General features: G+C 48.5%; 1 protein-coding gene across 7 annotated transcripts in view; it reads right to left on the bottom strand.

The window, feature by feature from the left end:
- The window catches only part of PLCG2 (phospholipase C gamma 2), a 202,115-nt gene that overhangs the window by 89,680 nt on the left and 94,431 nt on the right, over positions 1 to 18,004 (bottom strand). For all 7 annotated transcript variants that reach the window (XM_059903784.1, XM_059903783.1, XM_059903787.1 and 4 more), the window contains 3 exons: positions 3,666 to 3,809; positions 1,341 to 1,434; positions 588 to 635 (listed from right to left, as the gene is read on the bottom strand). In XM_059903784.1, the coding sequence (XP_059759767.1) occupies positions 588 to 635; positions 1,341 to 1,434; positions 3,666 to 3,809 (286 nt within the window). The remainder of the gene's footprint in view (positions 1 to 587; positions 636 to 1,340; positions 1,435 to 3,665; positions 3,810 to 18,004) is intronic.

Here is an 18,004-nt window from a genome sequence, read left to right as displayed (position 1 = left end):
TTCTCATCAATTAGAGAATTACACTGCATCCATCCAAGGACAAACCGCATTTGATACAAAAATGTCTGGCATGGAGCGTTGTGTGTGCTGACAGGGAACCACTCCAAGACGTGCTATTCAGTGAACCAGTCAAGGACACTGAATTACATGTTATCACATCGCCCCACTCATGTCCACCCAGCCCTTACAACCATCGCTACTGAACTGGGTTTACCTCTTGATGGTCAATCTCCCACCACAGAGGAAGGGCAGGCACCATGGTGATCCTGTTTCTCCCCGGGACACAGAAGGGGCTCACATGTGAAGGCCTAAAGGACGTGCTCCAAGTGCCCCACAAAAGAGAAGGCACCTCTGCAGATGGACTGGAATTTTCCACTGCAGTGAGGTCCCACACGGGTGGAGATTCTGTCACCATGACCCCCACCACCTAGCACTGTGTCTGGCACCTTGTAAGTCAAATCTAACTTCATGAGGAGCTTTCCACAGCAGAGAACTTGCTCCAACCCCCTCAGAATGTTTAAAGAAAGAATGAACACCGGAGTCCAAAATGATCGGGGGAAAACCACAAAAATGTGAGCGAATCTTACCTGTTTCTTCTGGTTTGATCCACAGAATAAATCTGCTTTCTCAACCAACTGGGAAGAGAGTTGAGACAAAGAAAGAAAGTTAGAAAATAGCACAAGTCTAAGTGAGTTCTATAGGATGGGACAAAGGAAACTGGAAACGAAAAGGAAGGTTTTCCAACTTTCTAACTCAGGCGACTTGGGAAGCAGCAGTTTCTCCTTGTGGTTGAAATGCCCCAGCTGAGCCAAGAGGCCCGTTTGACAGAGGTTGGCAATCTTTAAACTGACAATTCCCTCTGATGATATTCGTTAATCCTCAAAAAGCTAGTAAGGAAAATGGTGTAAATTGGAGGGCTTTGGTTTGCTGGAGGGACAGTAATTCACACACCAATCCCACCCAGAGGGAGTGGCAGGTGAAAAATCCCGGACCTCAAGCCTGAGGTCCTTTGATCAGTCAGCTTAATCCCTTTTCCTAAATCCTTTAAGAAACAAGCCTCGGGCCCTCCCCTCAAACCCAACACCGGTAAGAGCTTCTGTCTCAGCCCCAGTGCACTCCTCACTCCAGCAGGCCAAGACCAAGGCCCAGCACTGAGACAGGCTTTTCTGTGAGATGCTGGAGAGTCCCCAGCCACTAATGGGCACCTACTGCATACAGGACACTCAATGAGCCTCCAAGACGCAATGTTCCCTTTTTCTTTCTTTCACCATACTGGCTAAAGGGAGCAGAATAAATGCCTGAGTGAGCGAATACAGAGGTAAACAGGCCAAAACCCTCACCTCTCAATGATGGTGGGGGTGGATGCGCTCATCACTTCCTGGTGTAAGATCTTCAAGCCAGAGAGCCACTTAGTTGCATCTTCTTTAGAGTCCGCTGCAGAGGTGAGGGGACAGAAATGCTCTGTTACTCCCTGGGAAGACAGACCGCTGCATAGGGACCCCCGCCCCACCTTCCCAGCCCCACACAGACCACGGTGCTGGGAGGAGCCTGGGCTGGTTCCTAGGACCTACTTTTTGTCTCAGATGAGGCCATATGCCCGTGGTGAACCTCCTACAGCAGGGGTGACACACCGTTGACTTTTTAAAAGAGTTTTAGCCCTATGCTAACGAACAAGAGGCAGGATCTGGGATAACTTGTACCACAATCCTGAGCAGCCCTGAGCATCTCCCCTGTTTCCCTTCAAGGCCAGAGAGAGGGGTGGAAAGTAGGTGATGCTGATGCCTGTAAGGGAAGCGGCAACAAGTACCAGTTAAGAGCTTGGCATCATCGCCAAGTCCCACTGCACTGCTTCAGGGCTGTGTGATGTTCAGTTGGTTACTTAACCTCTCTGTGCCTCACTTCCTCATCAGTAAAGTGGAGATGGCAATGCCAACAACTAGTCCAGTTATTAAACATCTCCAAACTAGGGAGCTTGCTAGTCTAGACAGAGCATGCTGAGGTTTCTGCTCTCACTCTTCCTGTGTGGATGAGGAGAAAACTACAGCTCAGAAGAGTGACGGGACCCATCCCAGAGCCAGTGAATAAGAAGCTGGGATCCAGACATCAACCTGGCATCCGGGGCTCCACGTCTTGCTTGGGCTTTCATGGCCTCCCTACCAAGAAGAGAACCCAGGCTTCAGCCTGCAGGGGGGCTACGTGGACAAAGCTCTGAAGGGACACAGTCATGGGCCCCTCTCTCCTGCCCCATCTCTGCCTCCTGCTACACACCATCCATCAGACATCCACCCAACACTTCCTACATCCAGCTTGCTAATTCCCCTCCTCCAAGGCCTGGCACACGCAATGTCCTCTCCCTGGACCATCCTCCCTCTTTCATCCCAACTCCTACTGACGCCTTAAAACCCAGTTGAAAAGTCACCTCCCCTGCAAAGCCTTCCAGGGAGTGAGGCACGGTGTATTCCTCCAGCACACTTATGTTTGGACTACGGCTCTTATCACAGAGTACTCTAAGTTCCTGTCCACACGTCTGTCTCCCCAAGTAGACTGTGAGATCCTTAAAGGCAGCAACTGGGTCTTATTCCTCTTTACAGCCCCAATGACATCTAGCACAACCTGGCACAGAGCATATGCTCAAAAGATGCCTGATGAAAGCATGAATGAGAAATCAAACCAATGAGACCTATCTGACCCTAAATTATATGTCTTTTATAACTGAGTTGTAATAGTTCTTACATATTCTAGATATGTTTTTTATCAGGCATACGAATTGCAATTTTTTTTTTCTCTATATTGTGGGTTGTCTTTTCACTTTTTTTTTCTCTTGGCCGTGCTGCACGGCTTGCAGGATCTTAGTTCCCCAACCAGGGATCAAACTTGGGCCCCCTGCAGTGGAAGCTCGGAGTCCTAACCACTGGACCAACAGGGAAGTCCCTACCTGACGCTAAATTAAATGTCTCTAACACTACTCAGCTTTCACGGTTTCCCCCCACTTTGGTCTACTTTTAATGCTACTTATTTTCTCTCTAGTCAGTCATGACTGTACATCAAGTTCTAAGTCAATAAATTCTGGGATTAGACCTGAAGGCAGCCACAAGCTTCTGCCCCTGAGCAAAGTGCCTGAGCTTTCTCACAGCCCTTCTCCTGGCTGCTCAGAGGCCTCTTTGACTTTCTGGTGGATTCACAGGGATGGCCTGAAATCTCACCTCCAGATACGTGTGTCTACGTGTGTGCACATGTGTGCATGTATGCGTTTACTGTAAGTGCATGTACGCATGTTTACGTGTGTGAGGTGGAAGATTTCAGGATAGTTCCTTTGGATCAGTTAAGCTGAATAAATGGTGCAGGCCAGACTCTGCTGGACGAAAGATGTACCCTGCCTTCAGCTTTCTGCACGAGCCAGGTAGGCCCTTAACATAATCCTTTCAACATGCCAGTGAAGTCGGCATTATTAGGCTCCCCGTTTCACAGCTGAGCAAACTGCAGCTCAGAGAGGCTGAGTCGCTTACCCAAAGTCACACAGCTAGAAGGAGACAGGGTTAGGATTCAAAACCATGATGCCCCGAGCACGCATTAGCGGTTGGGCAGGTGTAAGCATCCTGCTATTGAACTTTCTAGGAAGGAAACGAAGACCCAGGGAGGGAGAAGAGCACATGCCATGCACCCACCTGCTAAGCTGAGTGTGCTGAGGACGAACTGGGTGCCGTACAAGATGGTGAAGCAGCACTCTTCCTTCTGGCGGACTGCTTTCGCACGCTCAAAATCCTTGGAGTTCTTCCCTGGGCGGATTTCCTTTATTTCCATGATATCCACTGAAGGAAAATTAACATCAGCCAATCAGAAGCTGGAGTTCACTCCATCTGAGGCTGCAGCCATGTGCCTGCACCCCAGACACACAGAGCCCAGCTCTTCTCTCCCCAGAGTGAAGACAAGCTGGGCCAGCCCCACAGCCCTGCCCAGCTTGCAGGATTATGTGCAAATAATGAAATGTTTGTTGTTCTGAGCCACTAAGTACTGGGAGACTTGTTGTACAGCAATAGATGACAGAAAAAGAGGAAACCCATCCTCCCTAGAACCCCTGCTGCCACGTGATGCCAACTCACTCCTAGCCAGAACCTACCTGGCCAGGATGGCACCTGACCCAAGGGTGACCCCTCCCTCTATGGGATGGCCATCTGATCTAAGGGTGACCCCCCACACACACAGCGTGGCCATCTGGCCCAAGAATGACCCTCTCCCCTCACAGGATGGCCACCTGATGCAAGGGAGACCCCCCCCTTCCTGCCATAGGATGTCCTGTGAACTAAGGAGTGTCACAAAGTGACAAGTCCATCCATCCTTTCCTCCCTTTCTTCTGTCAAAAAAGCACCTTTTCCTGGGATGACCCCATTTCACGTGCTTGAGGTGAAAATGATCCACACCCCCGCACCTTTCACCACAACAAGCCAAAGGAGGGGCCAAGGGTCCCAGGAACGACCAAGATGTCCCACCTCTGGCACGGTGATGGGTTCAGGGATGAGCACATGGTCTAAGCTGGGCCCATCAGCATCCTCCTGGGACTTATTTGGCCAAAGCTATTCATCAAATTTCTCCTGCTGCTGCTGCCAGGCTGACAAAACGTGAGTCTAGGGGTAGCACGGTCCATGTGGCCTGCCATATAGAAAGCAAGGATTCATCCCTGATGCACTACTGAGCCCCTGGGTCCATTTGGGCTTGAAGCCACTTCTGCGCTGGAGTACGCTACCTACGTGACCCAAAAAATTCTCCTTTTTGCTTTGGTTAGTGGGAAATGAGTTTCTGTCACATGTAACCATAAGAATCCTGGGACATACATCCTTGTTCTTACACTGAACAGAGAAACAGGAAAGAGAGGTATTCCTGGAAATGAGAGAGTAGGGAAGGAGACCTCAGCTTTGACCTGTGATCAAGGAAGCAAATAGACCCAAGTGAACAAAGGCATTTTAGAGTCAGAGTTGAAATAGCAGGAAAGGTTCACGGCCATTCACACGTAACAATAGGAGGGGACAGAGTATTAAATTAGGGGAGGAGGGGATGGAATGAACCAAAGGTGTTTTTTTTTTTTTTAATTTATTTATTTTTGGCTGCGTTGGGTCTTCATTGCTGCACACGGCCTTTCTCTAGTTGCGGCGAGCGGGGGCTACTCTTTGTTGCGGTGCACGGGCTTCTCATTGCGGTGGCTTCTCTTGTTGCGGAGCACGGACTCTAGGCACGCGGGCTCAGTAGTTGTGGCGCACGGGCTTAGTTGCTCCGCGGCATGTGGGATCTTCCCAGACCAGGGCTCGAACCCGTGTCCCCTGCATTGGCAGGCGGATTCTTAACCACTGCGCCACCAGGGAAGCCCGAACCAAAGGCTTTTCACTTTCTTACTATGGATCTAGCTAGACTGAAAACAGTTTGGGGGACAAGAATCATGAAGTAAAGTGAAAAGACTTGAAATAAACAGCATTTGTTCTGTACCCTGTGTGTGGTGGTAGCTACACAAGTCTAAACATGTGATAAAATTCCTTGAAACTATACACCAAAACAAAAACAAACAAAAATTGAGTCCACATAAAAAATGGTGAAAACTAATTCAGGTCTGACTACTCAGCCATAAAAAAGAACAAAATAACGCCATATGCAGCAACATGGATGCAACTAGAGATTATCACACTTAGCGAAATAAGTCAGAAAGAGAAAGACAAATACCACGTGATATCACTTATATGTGGAATCTAAAATATGACACAAATGAAACTATCTACAAAAGAGAAACAGAATCAGGGACATAGAGGATAGACTGGTGGTTGCTGAGGGGGAGGTGGGTGGGAAAGGGTTGGACTGGGAGTTTGGGATTAGCAGATACAAACTGGTATATGTAGAATGGATAAACAACAAGGTTCTACTGTAGAGCACAGGGAACTACATTCAGTATCCTGTGATAAACCATAATGGAAAAGAATATGAAAAAGAATGTATACATATGTATAACTGAGTCATTTTGCTGTTCAGCAGTAACTAACACAATATTGTAATTCAACTATTATTTAATAAAAAATAAATTTTAAAAAACTAATTAAGGTCTGTAATTTAATAATATTTTACCTGTGTCAATTTCCTGGGCTTGACAGCTATGGTTATGAAAGATGTTATCACAGGGGGAAATTGGATGAATGGTACACAGAAACTCTGTATTATTTTTGTAATGTCATCATGAGTCTAAAATTATTTCAAACTAAAAAGTTTTTAAAAACACTTATCAAGGGACTTCCCTGACGCAGTGGTTAAGAATCTGCCTGCCAATGCAGGGGACACAGGTTTGAGCCCTGGTCCGGGAAGATCCCACATGCCGTGGAGCGACTAAGCCCGTGCGCCACAACTACTGAGCCCACGTGCCACAACTACTGAAGTCTGCATGCCTAGAGCCCGTGCTCCGCAACAAAAGAAGCCACCGTAATGGGAATCCCGTGCACTGCAACGAAGAGTAGCCCCCGCTCGCCGCAACTAGAGAAAGCCCGCAGCAACGAAGACCCAACGCAGCCCAAAAATAAATTAAAAAAAAATTTTTTTAAACCCACTTAATTATGGGTGGTCCTATTATGGGGTTGGGGGCGGGTCAAGGGGTCCTTCATTCCTCAAAAACTAACAACAAAACACAGAGTCTTTGTGTGCGCTCAGATTCACAACCTTCTGGGGGGTTAAATCAGCACTGCTGATTTACCTGCTTCAGCAGTTATTTGAGAACATCTGAGGTATTAATGTTTGTTCTCAGAAATCAGTTACTTACCCACCCAGCTGACTGCCAGTTAAGAGTCTAGTGACCTTAAGCAATACTCTTTTTTTCCTAGCTAGTCTAACAATGATTATCTAACCATTCTCTTTCCCCATAAAATATCTCTAAGAGGGAATTTCTGAATTGGCCAACTGTGAGCTTTTTTCCTTACAGCAAAATTATAATAAAAATTTGATGCGTTCATAACTAAAGAAAAAAATTTCAGATAACGTAACACTGTCTTCAGGCAATCACCAAGTCTTATCAATTCCTTCTAAATCACTCTTGAATCTATCTTCTACCCATTCCCAGGGCCAACACCATAATCCAAGCCACTGTCACCTCTCGCTTGCGCTACTGAAGTAGCCAGGAGCTACCCCCATAGTCTTTTCTATGAAACGCAGACATGCTCAAGCCACCCCTGGGCTTCAAGCTTGCCGATGGCATCCCAGTGCTATTAGGACTAAGAACCAAGGCCGTGTGATGACCCTGCCGACCCCATCTGGACCGACTGTGAATCCTTGCTGCCGCGCTCCAGACACACTGGCCAGTGGCTCGCATTCACTCCCCCACAGGACACCGCCGCTGGCTCTGCTGGGGACGCTCTTAACCTAGCTAGCTCCACGTTCTCCCTTCCAGCTTCAGCTCAATCACCAGCAGACGCACAGAATACCCTCCAACCACTGCTATTACACACACCAAGCCCCTCTTCCCCACAGCACTGAAGAGGCCAAGTGTTTAGTGGTGAGAACCATGGATTCGTGGCTCCTTCCCTAGATGGTGCATCTTTCCTCACCACTGTATCTCCACCCTTAGCAGGGCAACTGGTACACAGTGGGGCCCAATAAATAGTTGTTGAAAGAGGAAGCGGACAGAGAGAGATGGGGACACAGACAGGGACAGGACTGGAGATGGGGACACAGACAGGGACAGGACTGGAGATGGGGACACAGACGGGACAGGACTGGAGATGGGACAGAGCGGGAGGCAGAGGGAGACAGACACACACAAACGGAAACAACCAAACAGGGTAAAAGACGGGCAAAGACAACCAGATACGAACAGAGGACAAGCCATCCGGATGAGGAGGGAGGGAGATACAACCATGGAACGTACAAAGTCAGAGAGAAAGAAACACGGGAGACGGGAAAAGAATAAAATATAAACAGCCACTCCGATGACGCAAGCAGCCCTGCTCATCCCTACGCCGCCCTTCACTTCAGTGCAATCAAGGGTCCTTTGGAGGCCAGCCCTGTCCCAGGAAAGGGCCGCGGGCATCTCCCTCATCAGCCAGGATTGGCTGCCTCCGTGATGTCATCCTGATCACCTCCCCCCTTCTTTTCCCGGGATAAGTACTGGCCGATTCATCATGCTTCTGATAAGACTATGCTTTCTCCATTGGATTGCCTTTGTTCCATTTTCACAGATCAGCTGATGATTTGTGTGGGTCTATTTCTGTTCTCTCTATTCTGTTCCATTGATCTAATTGTCTATTATTTCCCCAACACCTCACTGTCTTGATAACTATGGCTTTATAGTAAGTCTCAGAGCGGGGCAGCAGACACCTCTGACTTTGTTCTTCTTCAATACTGCATTGGCTACTCTGGGTGTTTTGCTTCTCCATATAACCTTTAGGATCAGATTGTCAATATCTACAGAATAACTTGCTGGGATACTGATTGTGATTGTGATTGTGTCTACACCAAGTTGCAAAGAACTGACATATTGAGTCCTTCCATCCATAAACGCAGAGTATTTATTCATCATACTCTGTCAGCCAGACATTCTCCTGGCTGTACACAGTCCTGACCTCCAAAGGTCTTACAGACACACTAGCTTCATCCATGAGACTAAAAATAAAGGCAATAATCATAATCATGTACAACTCTTACAGAGCACTTACTATATGCCAGGCATAATGCTAATGCCCTGCACATGTCATAGGTCGGTTCCCTGGAAGCCAAGCCTGAGGCAAGGATTCTTTTTTAGGCTTTTATTGGGCTGGCGGTGGGGTGCTCAAAGGACAAAGGACTGCAGAAATAGATGAGGCAGGAGAACAAAGCTAAAGCTAGGCTGTGGTCCCAGCAGGGGACGGGCTTCAGCCTGGTCACGTGGGGCGCTGGAGCATGGATCACACGAGGAAAGTGAGTCTCCTGGAAGCAGCAAGGCTGTCCTCTTGTTCTCCCATGACTGTCCCCATTACACAGATGAGGAAACAGGCACGGAGAGGTGAAGTACCTCGGCCAGGGTCACCAGCCAGCAAGTGGAAGAGCCAGGATTTGAACCTTTACGCTGCTTCTCACGGTCAAGCAGGCGACTCTGAGAAGCCATGTTAGGACACGCAGCCCTCTTCCCACCGCGCTCCGTCAGCAAGTCTGACCGTACGTGGGCCTCCTGGCGACGTCGGATCTCATTTAAGTGATTTCTCAACGCCGCCTTCCTTCTCCCCCTCCCTGCATTGATCCAGCCTGTCATTTTTACATCCGTGCCATGAAGTTCCTCACCGGCACCATCCGCATTCATAGGTTTCTTTGTTTGCTGTCTATCTGCCCTCTCCTCTAAGCCCCAAGAGGACAAGGGTCGTGTCCGTCCTGCTCACACCCGCCTACGTCAGAGCCTGGCTCAGAGCAGAAATTCAGACCGCCGCGGAATACATGATAAGGTTTCCTGGGTGTCTTGGCTTGGCTTCCCCCAGAAGCGGACCCTGAGACAAGGATTTGAGCGCATGCAGTTTATCCAGGAGCTGATCCCAGGAAACATCAGCAGAGCAGCAGGGAAGTGAGACAGAAAAGGGAAGGCGCTGATAAGGAGGCTGCTATGTCATCAACCTGGTACCCCAGGGGCACAGGGAGCTGACCCCACGGGGATCTAGGAGCCCCTTAGAGTTTGCCCCACCGAGAGAGGGAGGGAGCTGGGGTGTTATCCCCCAACCTCCAACTGCTATTGGTTGAGGGCTGCTTTTAGGGGGCCTTAACTCCCCAGGCCTCAGGCAAAGAGCTGCAGCATTCACGGCAAAGTGCCTTTAATGTGCAGTAGTGACTACTGTGGCATCAGGGTTAGGCCTCGGCATCCTCTGCTGTATCAGGTTATCGAACTGGTAGTCTCTGTGCTACCCCCACGGAACTCGGCGATCAGATGTTTGAGGGGTCAAAGCTGCAATGTCTCTCTAGTTCAGGCAGAACAGTGGCAGATGTGGACAAGTCCCAGTTGTTGAGGGAACAGCGTCTCTGGGCTCCCCCAGGAGAGATACTACACGGAGACGGGACGAGATGTTACTGCCCCTGTACGTTCTGTAGCCCCAAAGGTATCCTGGATCAACAGGTGGTTCTGGAGTTACAGGCGTCAGTGCACTCCCTCGCTCACTCTCTCTTTTTAATGTAACAGCTTTATTAAGATATAGTTCACATGCCACACAGGTCATCCACATGAAGGATACAATCCAATGGCTTTTAGTATATTCACAGACTTGTGCAACCACCACCAGCGTCGATGTTAGAACATTTTCATCTCCACAGAAAGAAACCCATACCCTTCGGCCTCCACATTTCCCACTCAGCCCACACCAGCCCCCGGAAAACACTCATCTACTTTCAGTCTATAGAGACTTGCCTGTTCTGGACGTTGCATATAAACAGAGGCATACGATACATGGTCTTTTGTGTCTGGCTTTTAAATTCACTTGGCAGAAGACCTTTGAGGTTCCTCCGTGTTGTAGCACATGTCAGTACTTCATTTTTATGAATGAATAATATTTCATTGCATGGATTTGGTCTATCCATTTATCCACTGATGGGCATTTGGGTTGTTTCCACCTTTTCGTTATTGTAAACAGTACAGCTATGAACATTCGCATACAGGTTTCTGTCTGAACACACAGGTTTCTTTTTGAACACCCGTTTTCAGTTATCTCAGGTTTCTGGTAGGAGTGGAAATTGGTCCTCTATCGACTATACCCTCAGGGCTGCAGGTGTAACGGTGACGTGCCCCCTTCGTGCCACGCGGCTGACCAGCCACCAACCCGGACCAGCGATGGTGCTCGTATGTAGGTGGACAGTCACTTGCTGTGCATGAGCTTACGGCTGGGCCTCTGCAAGCCACCACCGAGCCCTTCAAAGCTGTCACCACTACTTCCCAGGCCTTCTGGGCAAGCAGGGGCCACCTCCAGAGACACAGAGGTGCCCACTCTCTGGCTACCCTCTTGATTACCAGGGGCCCCAGGAAGTCAGGAAGGAAATCCCTGGTCAGTGGGAGTGGTTTTCTATTTGATAACTGGCAGAGTCTACAAGGGCCCTTTGGGCATTTTTGTTGACATGCCCAGCACTTGATCTTGCATCACACGGGGGCACTTTCCTAGCTGAAGGGTGGCCCCACCACACCAGGGGTGCGGAGCAGCAAGAAGCGTAAGGCCGGCTGCACTCAGCCGGGTTAATCCCAAACCACCTTTCGGACCTGCCGCTGGGAATAAAACCCTAGTGCTGGGGATGCAAATCCACAGGTTTCCAAGGGTCCCCCAGGTCGTGACAAGCCCATAGCTGGTGATGAGCAGATAGACTCTGGAACCAGTCCACCTGGGTTCAAATCCAGCAGGTGGTTTCAGGCAGTAACTTCACCTCTTCCTGCCTCCATTTCCTCATGCGAACCATAGGAGAAATAATGGTCTCCCCACACGGTGTTCTTTGAGGATTAAATGAAAGTGTGTCCGTATGTGTGCGTGCATGTGTGTGTGTGAATTAAAATAGTGTCTGGTAATTTTAACTAATAAAGATGTAGTAACTTCTAAGTGCTTGTTAGCTACTATTTTTTTAATTATTAATGCAATGGAATAAAGCTGAACTCATATAAGGCCTAAGGAAAAACACCATCTCTCAACTTATCTGTTGTGGAAATTGAAGAGGCAGATTCTTATGTAGTGATGTGGAAAAGCTCCACAACAGCTTACATAAACAGGATACCAGATTTATGTGCCTGCATCTGTGCGTGTGTGGGTCCACATGTACGTACAAACATGTGCATGCACATATTGTATACAGGTGCCCGTCGCTGTTCAAATTCTCACTATATTAATATTTACTATAACTCGCAAACATTTTTTACCTAAAATGCACCACAAAGATCACACACCTGCTACACGAAGTTCAGGTGCAGGCACCTGTGGAAATACTGCTGTGTATCAGTCTGCATTAGAGAGGAACATGCCCAGTGCTCTAATGCTGAAAATCATCATGCAGCAAACCTAGTGTCCTGCTCACCCTATTCAGTCTTAGTGTTTACTTCTGGCAAGCCAGCTACCAACCAGAGTCCAATTTAGATGACCTCTTTAGTATTTTTAACAGATTTCATTGTCATTTCTATCAAGTTACAAAGTAGTTACAGGACAGAAAAAAATCAAAATTCAGAACCAATACCGTGTAGTATCATATGTGTGAGTAATAAGTTCATTAAAGCATCAAATCATTAGGTATTTGTTGCTGTCAATGCTTCGCATTCTTGCAGAAATATTTGATGGGCTGGTTTCTAGGTGATTAAGGGTGTCAAGCAATACTGGGGAAACTGGTTGGGTTTTTTCGAGCTGTCGGCAATGTGCCACCACTTGTATCCGTGTAATATGACATAATACACTGCTATCCAAAGAAAGATGCTCTCCATTGTGTTTTCAGGAATGCATTAGGCTCAGCTAAGGAGGGATGCCTGTATTCGTACATGTGCTCATATGTGTGTAAAAGCATGAGAAAACGTCAAAAAAAGAGATTCCCACCAATTTGCTGACTATAGGGGTTACTGGTGGGAAGGGGGATGGGCAAATGGTGGCAACGGGAGCTTGATCTGCCCTGGTTGGAATTTTGGCCAAGGGGCACAGAGTCGGTAAGAGGACCGGCTTTACTTTCCAAGTCGGCTCTGGTGGCCAGAGCTCGGGCCGAGTGTGCTCGTGCAGTCGGGCTCTGCAGCCGAGCTTCCTGCTTGAAGAAGTGAGATAACACAGCCACAGAAGCAAAGCCTTGTCTCTGAAACCTCCCCCCGCTTCCCGGCATCACCTCGGGTCTTCCCCAGGTCCAGCCACCTCTGCCCACCCATCACCTGCAGACGCACACTTGGGGTTTTCTGCCCCCTCTGTCGGTTGTCCCCATGCCCCTGTTCTTCGACTCCTGTTTCCTTCCTCCTCCCACTCTTGATTCTGGGCCGCTGTCTTGCTGGCCCCCCGCATGCCTGGAACATCCTCTTATCCTCACATGACCTTTTCCCCAATTTCCTCACTCAACCTCAAGTGACACCACCCCCCAACAAGCTTAACAAAGTATCTTCAAGGAAGCTCCAGATGTACCCAAGAGGAAGAGACAGAGAAGGCTTGGGGACCTTCCTGCACATACCCACCACCCTCTTTTCCATCTTTCAGTCATTCAACCACGTAGGTAGTGACCATCTCGCTGACTGCCAGGGATGAAGCCGACAGGCACGGTCCCCGTCCCCGGAAGCTCAGAGCCTGGGAGGACAGACCCCGTCCAAACCTGTACACAAGCACGTAAACCTACCACCACGCTAAACACCTCAAGGGAGCAAAATCAAGTCTACACGGGGGCTTCTTCCCAGCAAGGGGAAGAAAGGCTTCTCGGGGGCATGCATCTTGGCTGAGTTCTGAAGGCTACAGTTATCCTGGTGAAGGGGGAGCAGAAAGCCCTGGAAGGAGTCCCGGGCTCCAGAGACCCTGGTTCAAATCCCAGCTCTGCTCCCCAAAGACGCCTGGGAGCTTGGGCAAGTCACCTCCCTTCTCTCTGCAATTTCCTCATCTGCACTCACAGTGGTACAGTAGCTCCTTCCCTGAGCTGCTCTGCAAACAAGATGAAATTACATTAAATAAAAACTGCGGTGGCCCCCAGGAGGTCTCACGGTCAAGGTTAGTTGAGCTATTGCGATGAAAGCTCTTTCATAGCATCTTTCAATAACACCTTCACCACTGCTGGTGGTTTCACTTTGTCTCAGTGCTGCTCTGTCTCAGTGAAGGACCCTGCTTTAAAAGACCAAGGGTGTGGGGTTATTTCACATACACAGCAGCCTCTGACCTTGAAGTCAGATAAAAAACTGAGATGCACCACAGCACACAGTTCCAAGAGGTTCAACGTGGGAGAAGAGAAAGAGCCCAACTTTAGAAGAATCTAGGAGACACGTGCTTCAAGTTCCACTCTACCTGTCCTGGCTCTGCAGCTTGGGACAGGTTTCTTTATTCTAGCCTAGCCTCTGCCTTCTTATAGGTAAAATGGGGAAAGAATATCCATCCCACAGGTAGATATACCTAAAAGAACTTGGTAAAGCATTAAAAATTATTTTAAAGCCTAGAGATGGGAAGTGAGGGGGACCGTTCTCATCTCCCTTGTTGAAAATGTAAGAAACAATGGATGAGACGGTGCTGACAGCCAGAGGAGAATATGCCACCTCATGCTTCCATATAGAGACTTTTCCAGAATAACAACACTCAGATAATTATTTAGCTGTTCCTGGAATGCTCTGTATCCAGGCAGAAATGTGTGAAGGACTGTTTTATGGGTGTTTAAGAGTTTTAAGTGACCCTGGAGAAACTGATTGGCCTTCTCTTCCCTCCGGGGAACTCCCTCTCCCCAGGGGAGCAGGGAACGCTCTCCGACAGCAGAGTCTGGAAAAAGGAACCGGGCTTGCCCAGCTCAGCCTCCTGTTCCAGCTCTGGTCCAATCCATCCCCCAGGAACCACATGCCCTGCCCTACTCCCTGCCACATGGAGTGGACATCCAACAGTGCCAGTGACACAGTGAGCAGGTCAGGGGTCAGGGGCCAGAGGTCAATTCTAAACCAGACTCTTAAGGCAGCTCAAACACAGAGCAAACCTTCTCATAGCCAGTTATGAGTTACCTGTGTTTCAGTTCTTGTTTCCAAACTCAGGAGCAGATGAGAGAAAGAGGAGTCTTATGAACTGGTCAGCTGAAACCCCAAGCACTAACTGACCATCAAATACAATTCTTTAAATATTCATTGTTTTAGTGTCACTTAAACTTGATGTTTCCTCCCTCCTGCTGGAAATGAAGTGAGAATAATCCCATGCGTGTGATATGGGAGAGGACTTTAATAAGAGTACTTACATTTTTTTAATGTCTTAATTGTGATGTATTTTAATAGGAATTGGAAAAATACAGATATAGCAGCCTCTAAACTGTGAGATCAAAGTTCCTTCTCTACAAATTTAAGTTAAAAAGATTCCATTTTAAAACATGTATTAGGTATATAAAACAGGTATTGTGCAGATATTTCAAAAATCATTAAGGCATTAAAGGAAGGACTCACTCCCTTATGCCCAGCCTATTAAAATTTTAATTTGTTTTGCCTTAAACCAGTATTGTGAATCAAAATTACACAGCAGGCCTTCATTGTACAAAGGCTATATATAGATATTTTCCCCCACTGGATCAACCAGTTTTTGGTTTGGGGTTTTTTGGAGTCATATGTGCTTTTGACACTTTCTCAAATGTCAGTCACTTGATTATCAACTTTGTCAAGTGTGCCATATCTGCATTGTGCTGGCACTGTTTGTCTAATATTTATCTTTAAATCAACTCATCTTTTTCACTTGAACAGCTGTATTTTAAGAATGAGTTTATGCCTTACGGTAAAAAGAAAAACCATTCCCGCCCACCATACATTATACGAATTGTAAAATAACGCAGTCAGTGGAAACAGGACAATATTAAATTCTGCCTAAAACCAGCTGATGCCAAAAGGAAACCCTCATGTGCTTCTGAGTTGTAAGAGGACAAAAGCGGGCGTGTTAAGGGCGTGAGGCCAAGTTCACCATAGTAAGACTCACAGAAGGACACAGAAGCAAAGCGGTGGTTACCTTGTGGGGACAGTGGCCACAGAGCTGGACATGTGTAAATTTGAGCTCACGCTCACCTCGCTTGCATTTTACCATAGGTTTGTTATATCTTATTAAAGAAAAATGCCTTTCAAAATGAGACGTGTTAAAATTTTAGAAATGCAGGTGGGTGTGGTTATTAAGAGGGATTTTGGTGGTGATGGAACTTCCAATATCTTGACTGTGGTGGGATACGGGAACCTACCCATGGGATAAAATCGTACAAACAAACAGATACACACAGAGTATAAGGAGGACTGGGGAAATCTGAGTAAGACGGGTAGTGGGCTGAATCAGTGCCAGCGTCCTGGCTGTGATATCACACTACAATTTTGCAAGATGTCCCCACTGGGGGAAACTGAGCACAGCCCCCCTGGAGAATGAATCTTCATTTATCTCAAAAGAATCTTCAATTATCTCAATAAAATTTTCAATTAAAAATACAGACTATGGGGCTTCCCGGGTGGCGCAGTGGTTAAGAATCCGCCTGCCAATGCAGGGGACACGGGTTCGAGCCCTGGTCCGGGAAGATCCCACCTGCCGCGGAACAACTAAGCCCACGCGCCACAACTACTGAGCCTGCGCTCTAGAGCCTGTGAGCCACAACTACTGGGCCGGCGTCCTGCAACCACTGAAGCCCGCACGCCTAGAGCCCGTGCTCCGCAACAAGAGAAGCCACTGCAATGAGAAGCCCGCGCACCGCAACGAAGAGTAGGCCCCGCTCGCCGCAACTAGAGAAAGCCCGCGCACAGCAACGAAGACCCAGCGCAGCCAAAAATAAATGAATAAAAAATAAATAAATTTATAAAAAATAAAAATACAGAGTATCAAGAAAGAAAGAAACCAACCATGCTAGTACCAAACAGATATTCTCCCTGACATGATCAGAAAGCCCAGAAAGGAACTTTGAAGGGAAGGACGCTCCCACCACTGGCTCACGTTCCAGGGGCCCTGCCTGGAAATCGTGCTTTGCCAGGGCCCCGAGCATGGTCTCCCCTGGGGGACACTGGGGACAGCATCCCTCACCCCTCCCCACAGGCTGCTTCTCCATTCTAGGAGCCAACCCTGTGCTCCTCCCTCCACCAGGATCCATACTATTTCTAGCCGGACCAGAAATAGATGCGCATGGGGCTGGCCGATAAGCCAGTCACTGAAACCCAGAGGAAGTGGCCTGCAGGGGACCCACAGCGGGGCCTAGCTTGGGGGCCCACTCATGCTGCAAAGGCCGAGGACGGCAGCCAAAAACACAATTTCTATGTACGTCCGCGAGGAGCCTGAGTTCTCAGCACCTGCAGAAGGACAGCGTGGGTTCCCCTTGTAACAAGAGAATAGCCTCTCTTCTCCAGCCCTGACCTCAGTCCAACCAGCAGCACTACACGTAAACACACATTCATTCTACGAGTCTGATGGTTCTTTTCTTGTTATTTTTTCACAGGAAAAGAAAGGTTCTGAGAATACAACTATCTCAACTTTGACCAGGTTTGTGTAGAGAAAATTCTGGAGGTTGACTGATGTTGAATCTTCCCATGGAAAACGCTGGTCCTCGTCTTTCTACCAGGAACCTCCTGGCTTCAGAGGAAACCAAAGAGGAGCAAAAGGGCAGGGAAGCCACATTCACAGAGACGTCTAGTACAGCCAGGCAACATATCAGGGATTCTGATGCGAGCCGAGATCGTCACCTGTGTTCCAAAGATGGGGACACTGAGACTGCGATGCGTGACTTTCCAAGGCCACACTGGTGGAGCCAGGACTTGAACCCCAGCAGTCTGGCTCCCAGCCTGTGCTCTTAATCACTATACAAGGAAGAAAGACCTCCCCGCTGCTCAGACCTCACCCTGGGCCAACTGGGTCCTGCTAGATTCTTCCTCTCAGGATCATCCTTGCAAGGGTCCCGGCTCCGAAACCCCTACACAGACAGCAGTGGCTCTGACAGTTCACAGTTTACCGACCACTAGCCAAGTATAATACTTAGTGTCCACCACCTCAGTGGTGCCTCCTGCAGCCCTAAGGGGTGGGTGGCCACCGTTATCAGCACCCCCATTTTGCAGAGGAGTAAACAGGCTCTGGCAGGCTGGGTGCGACCAGGGTGCGAGCCCTGCTGGTCCAGCTCCAGAGCCGGCACACTCCAGCACCACCCAGGCAGACTCATCAACCAATTCCGCCAGCAGAAAACGGAGCCCTGACCAGGTCAAGCCCAGGGTAGAAACACCTGAGTTGGATGGAGGACAGACCAGACCCTTCTTACAAAATATTTATTAGGTGCCAGAGCTGACCTCACCATCTCCTTAATGCTCTGCCAACCTTGGGAACAAACCCCCATTTTCCAGACTCGGCTCAGGAAGGTGAAGTCATTCCCTCAGGGC

Source organism: Balaenoptera ricei, chromosome 19, assembly GCF_028023285.1.
Source record: "Balaenoptera ricei isolate mBalRic1 chromosome 19, mBalRic1.hap2, whole genome shotgun sequence".
Lineage (NCBI taxonomy): Eukaryota > Metazoa > Chordata > Mammalia > Artiodactyla > Balaenopteridae > Balaenoptera > Balaenoptera ricei.
Note: the sequence above shows the minus strand (reverse complement) of the source record. Positions and strands in the feature narration are given on the sequence as shown.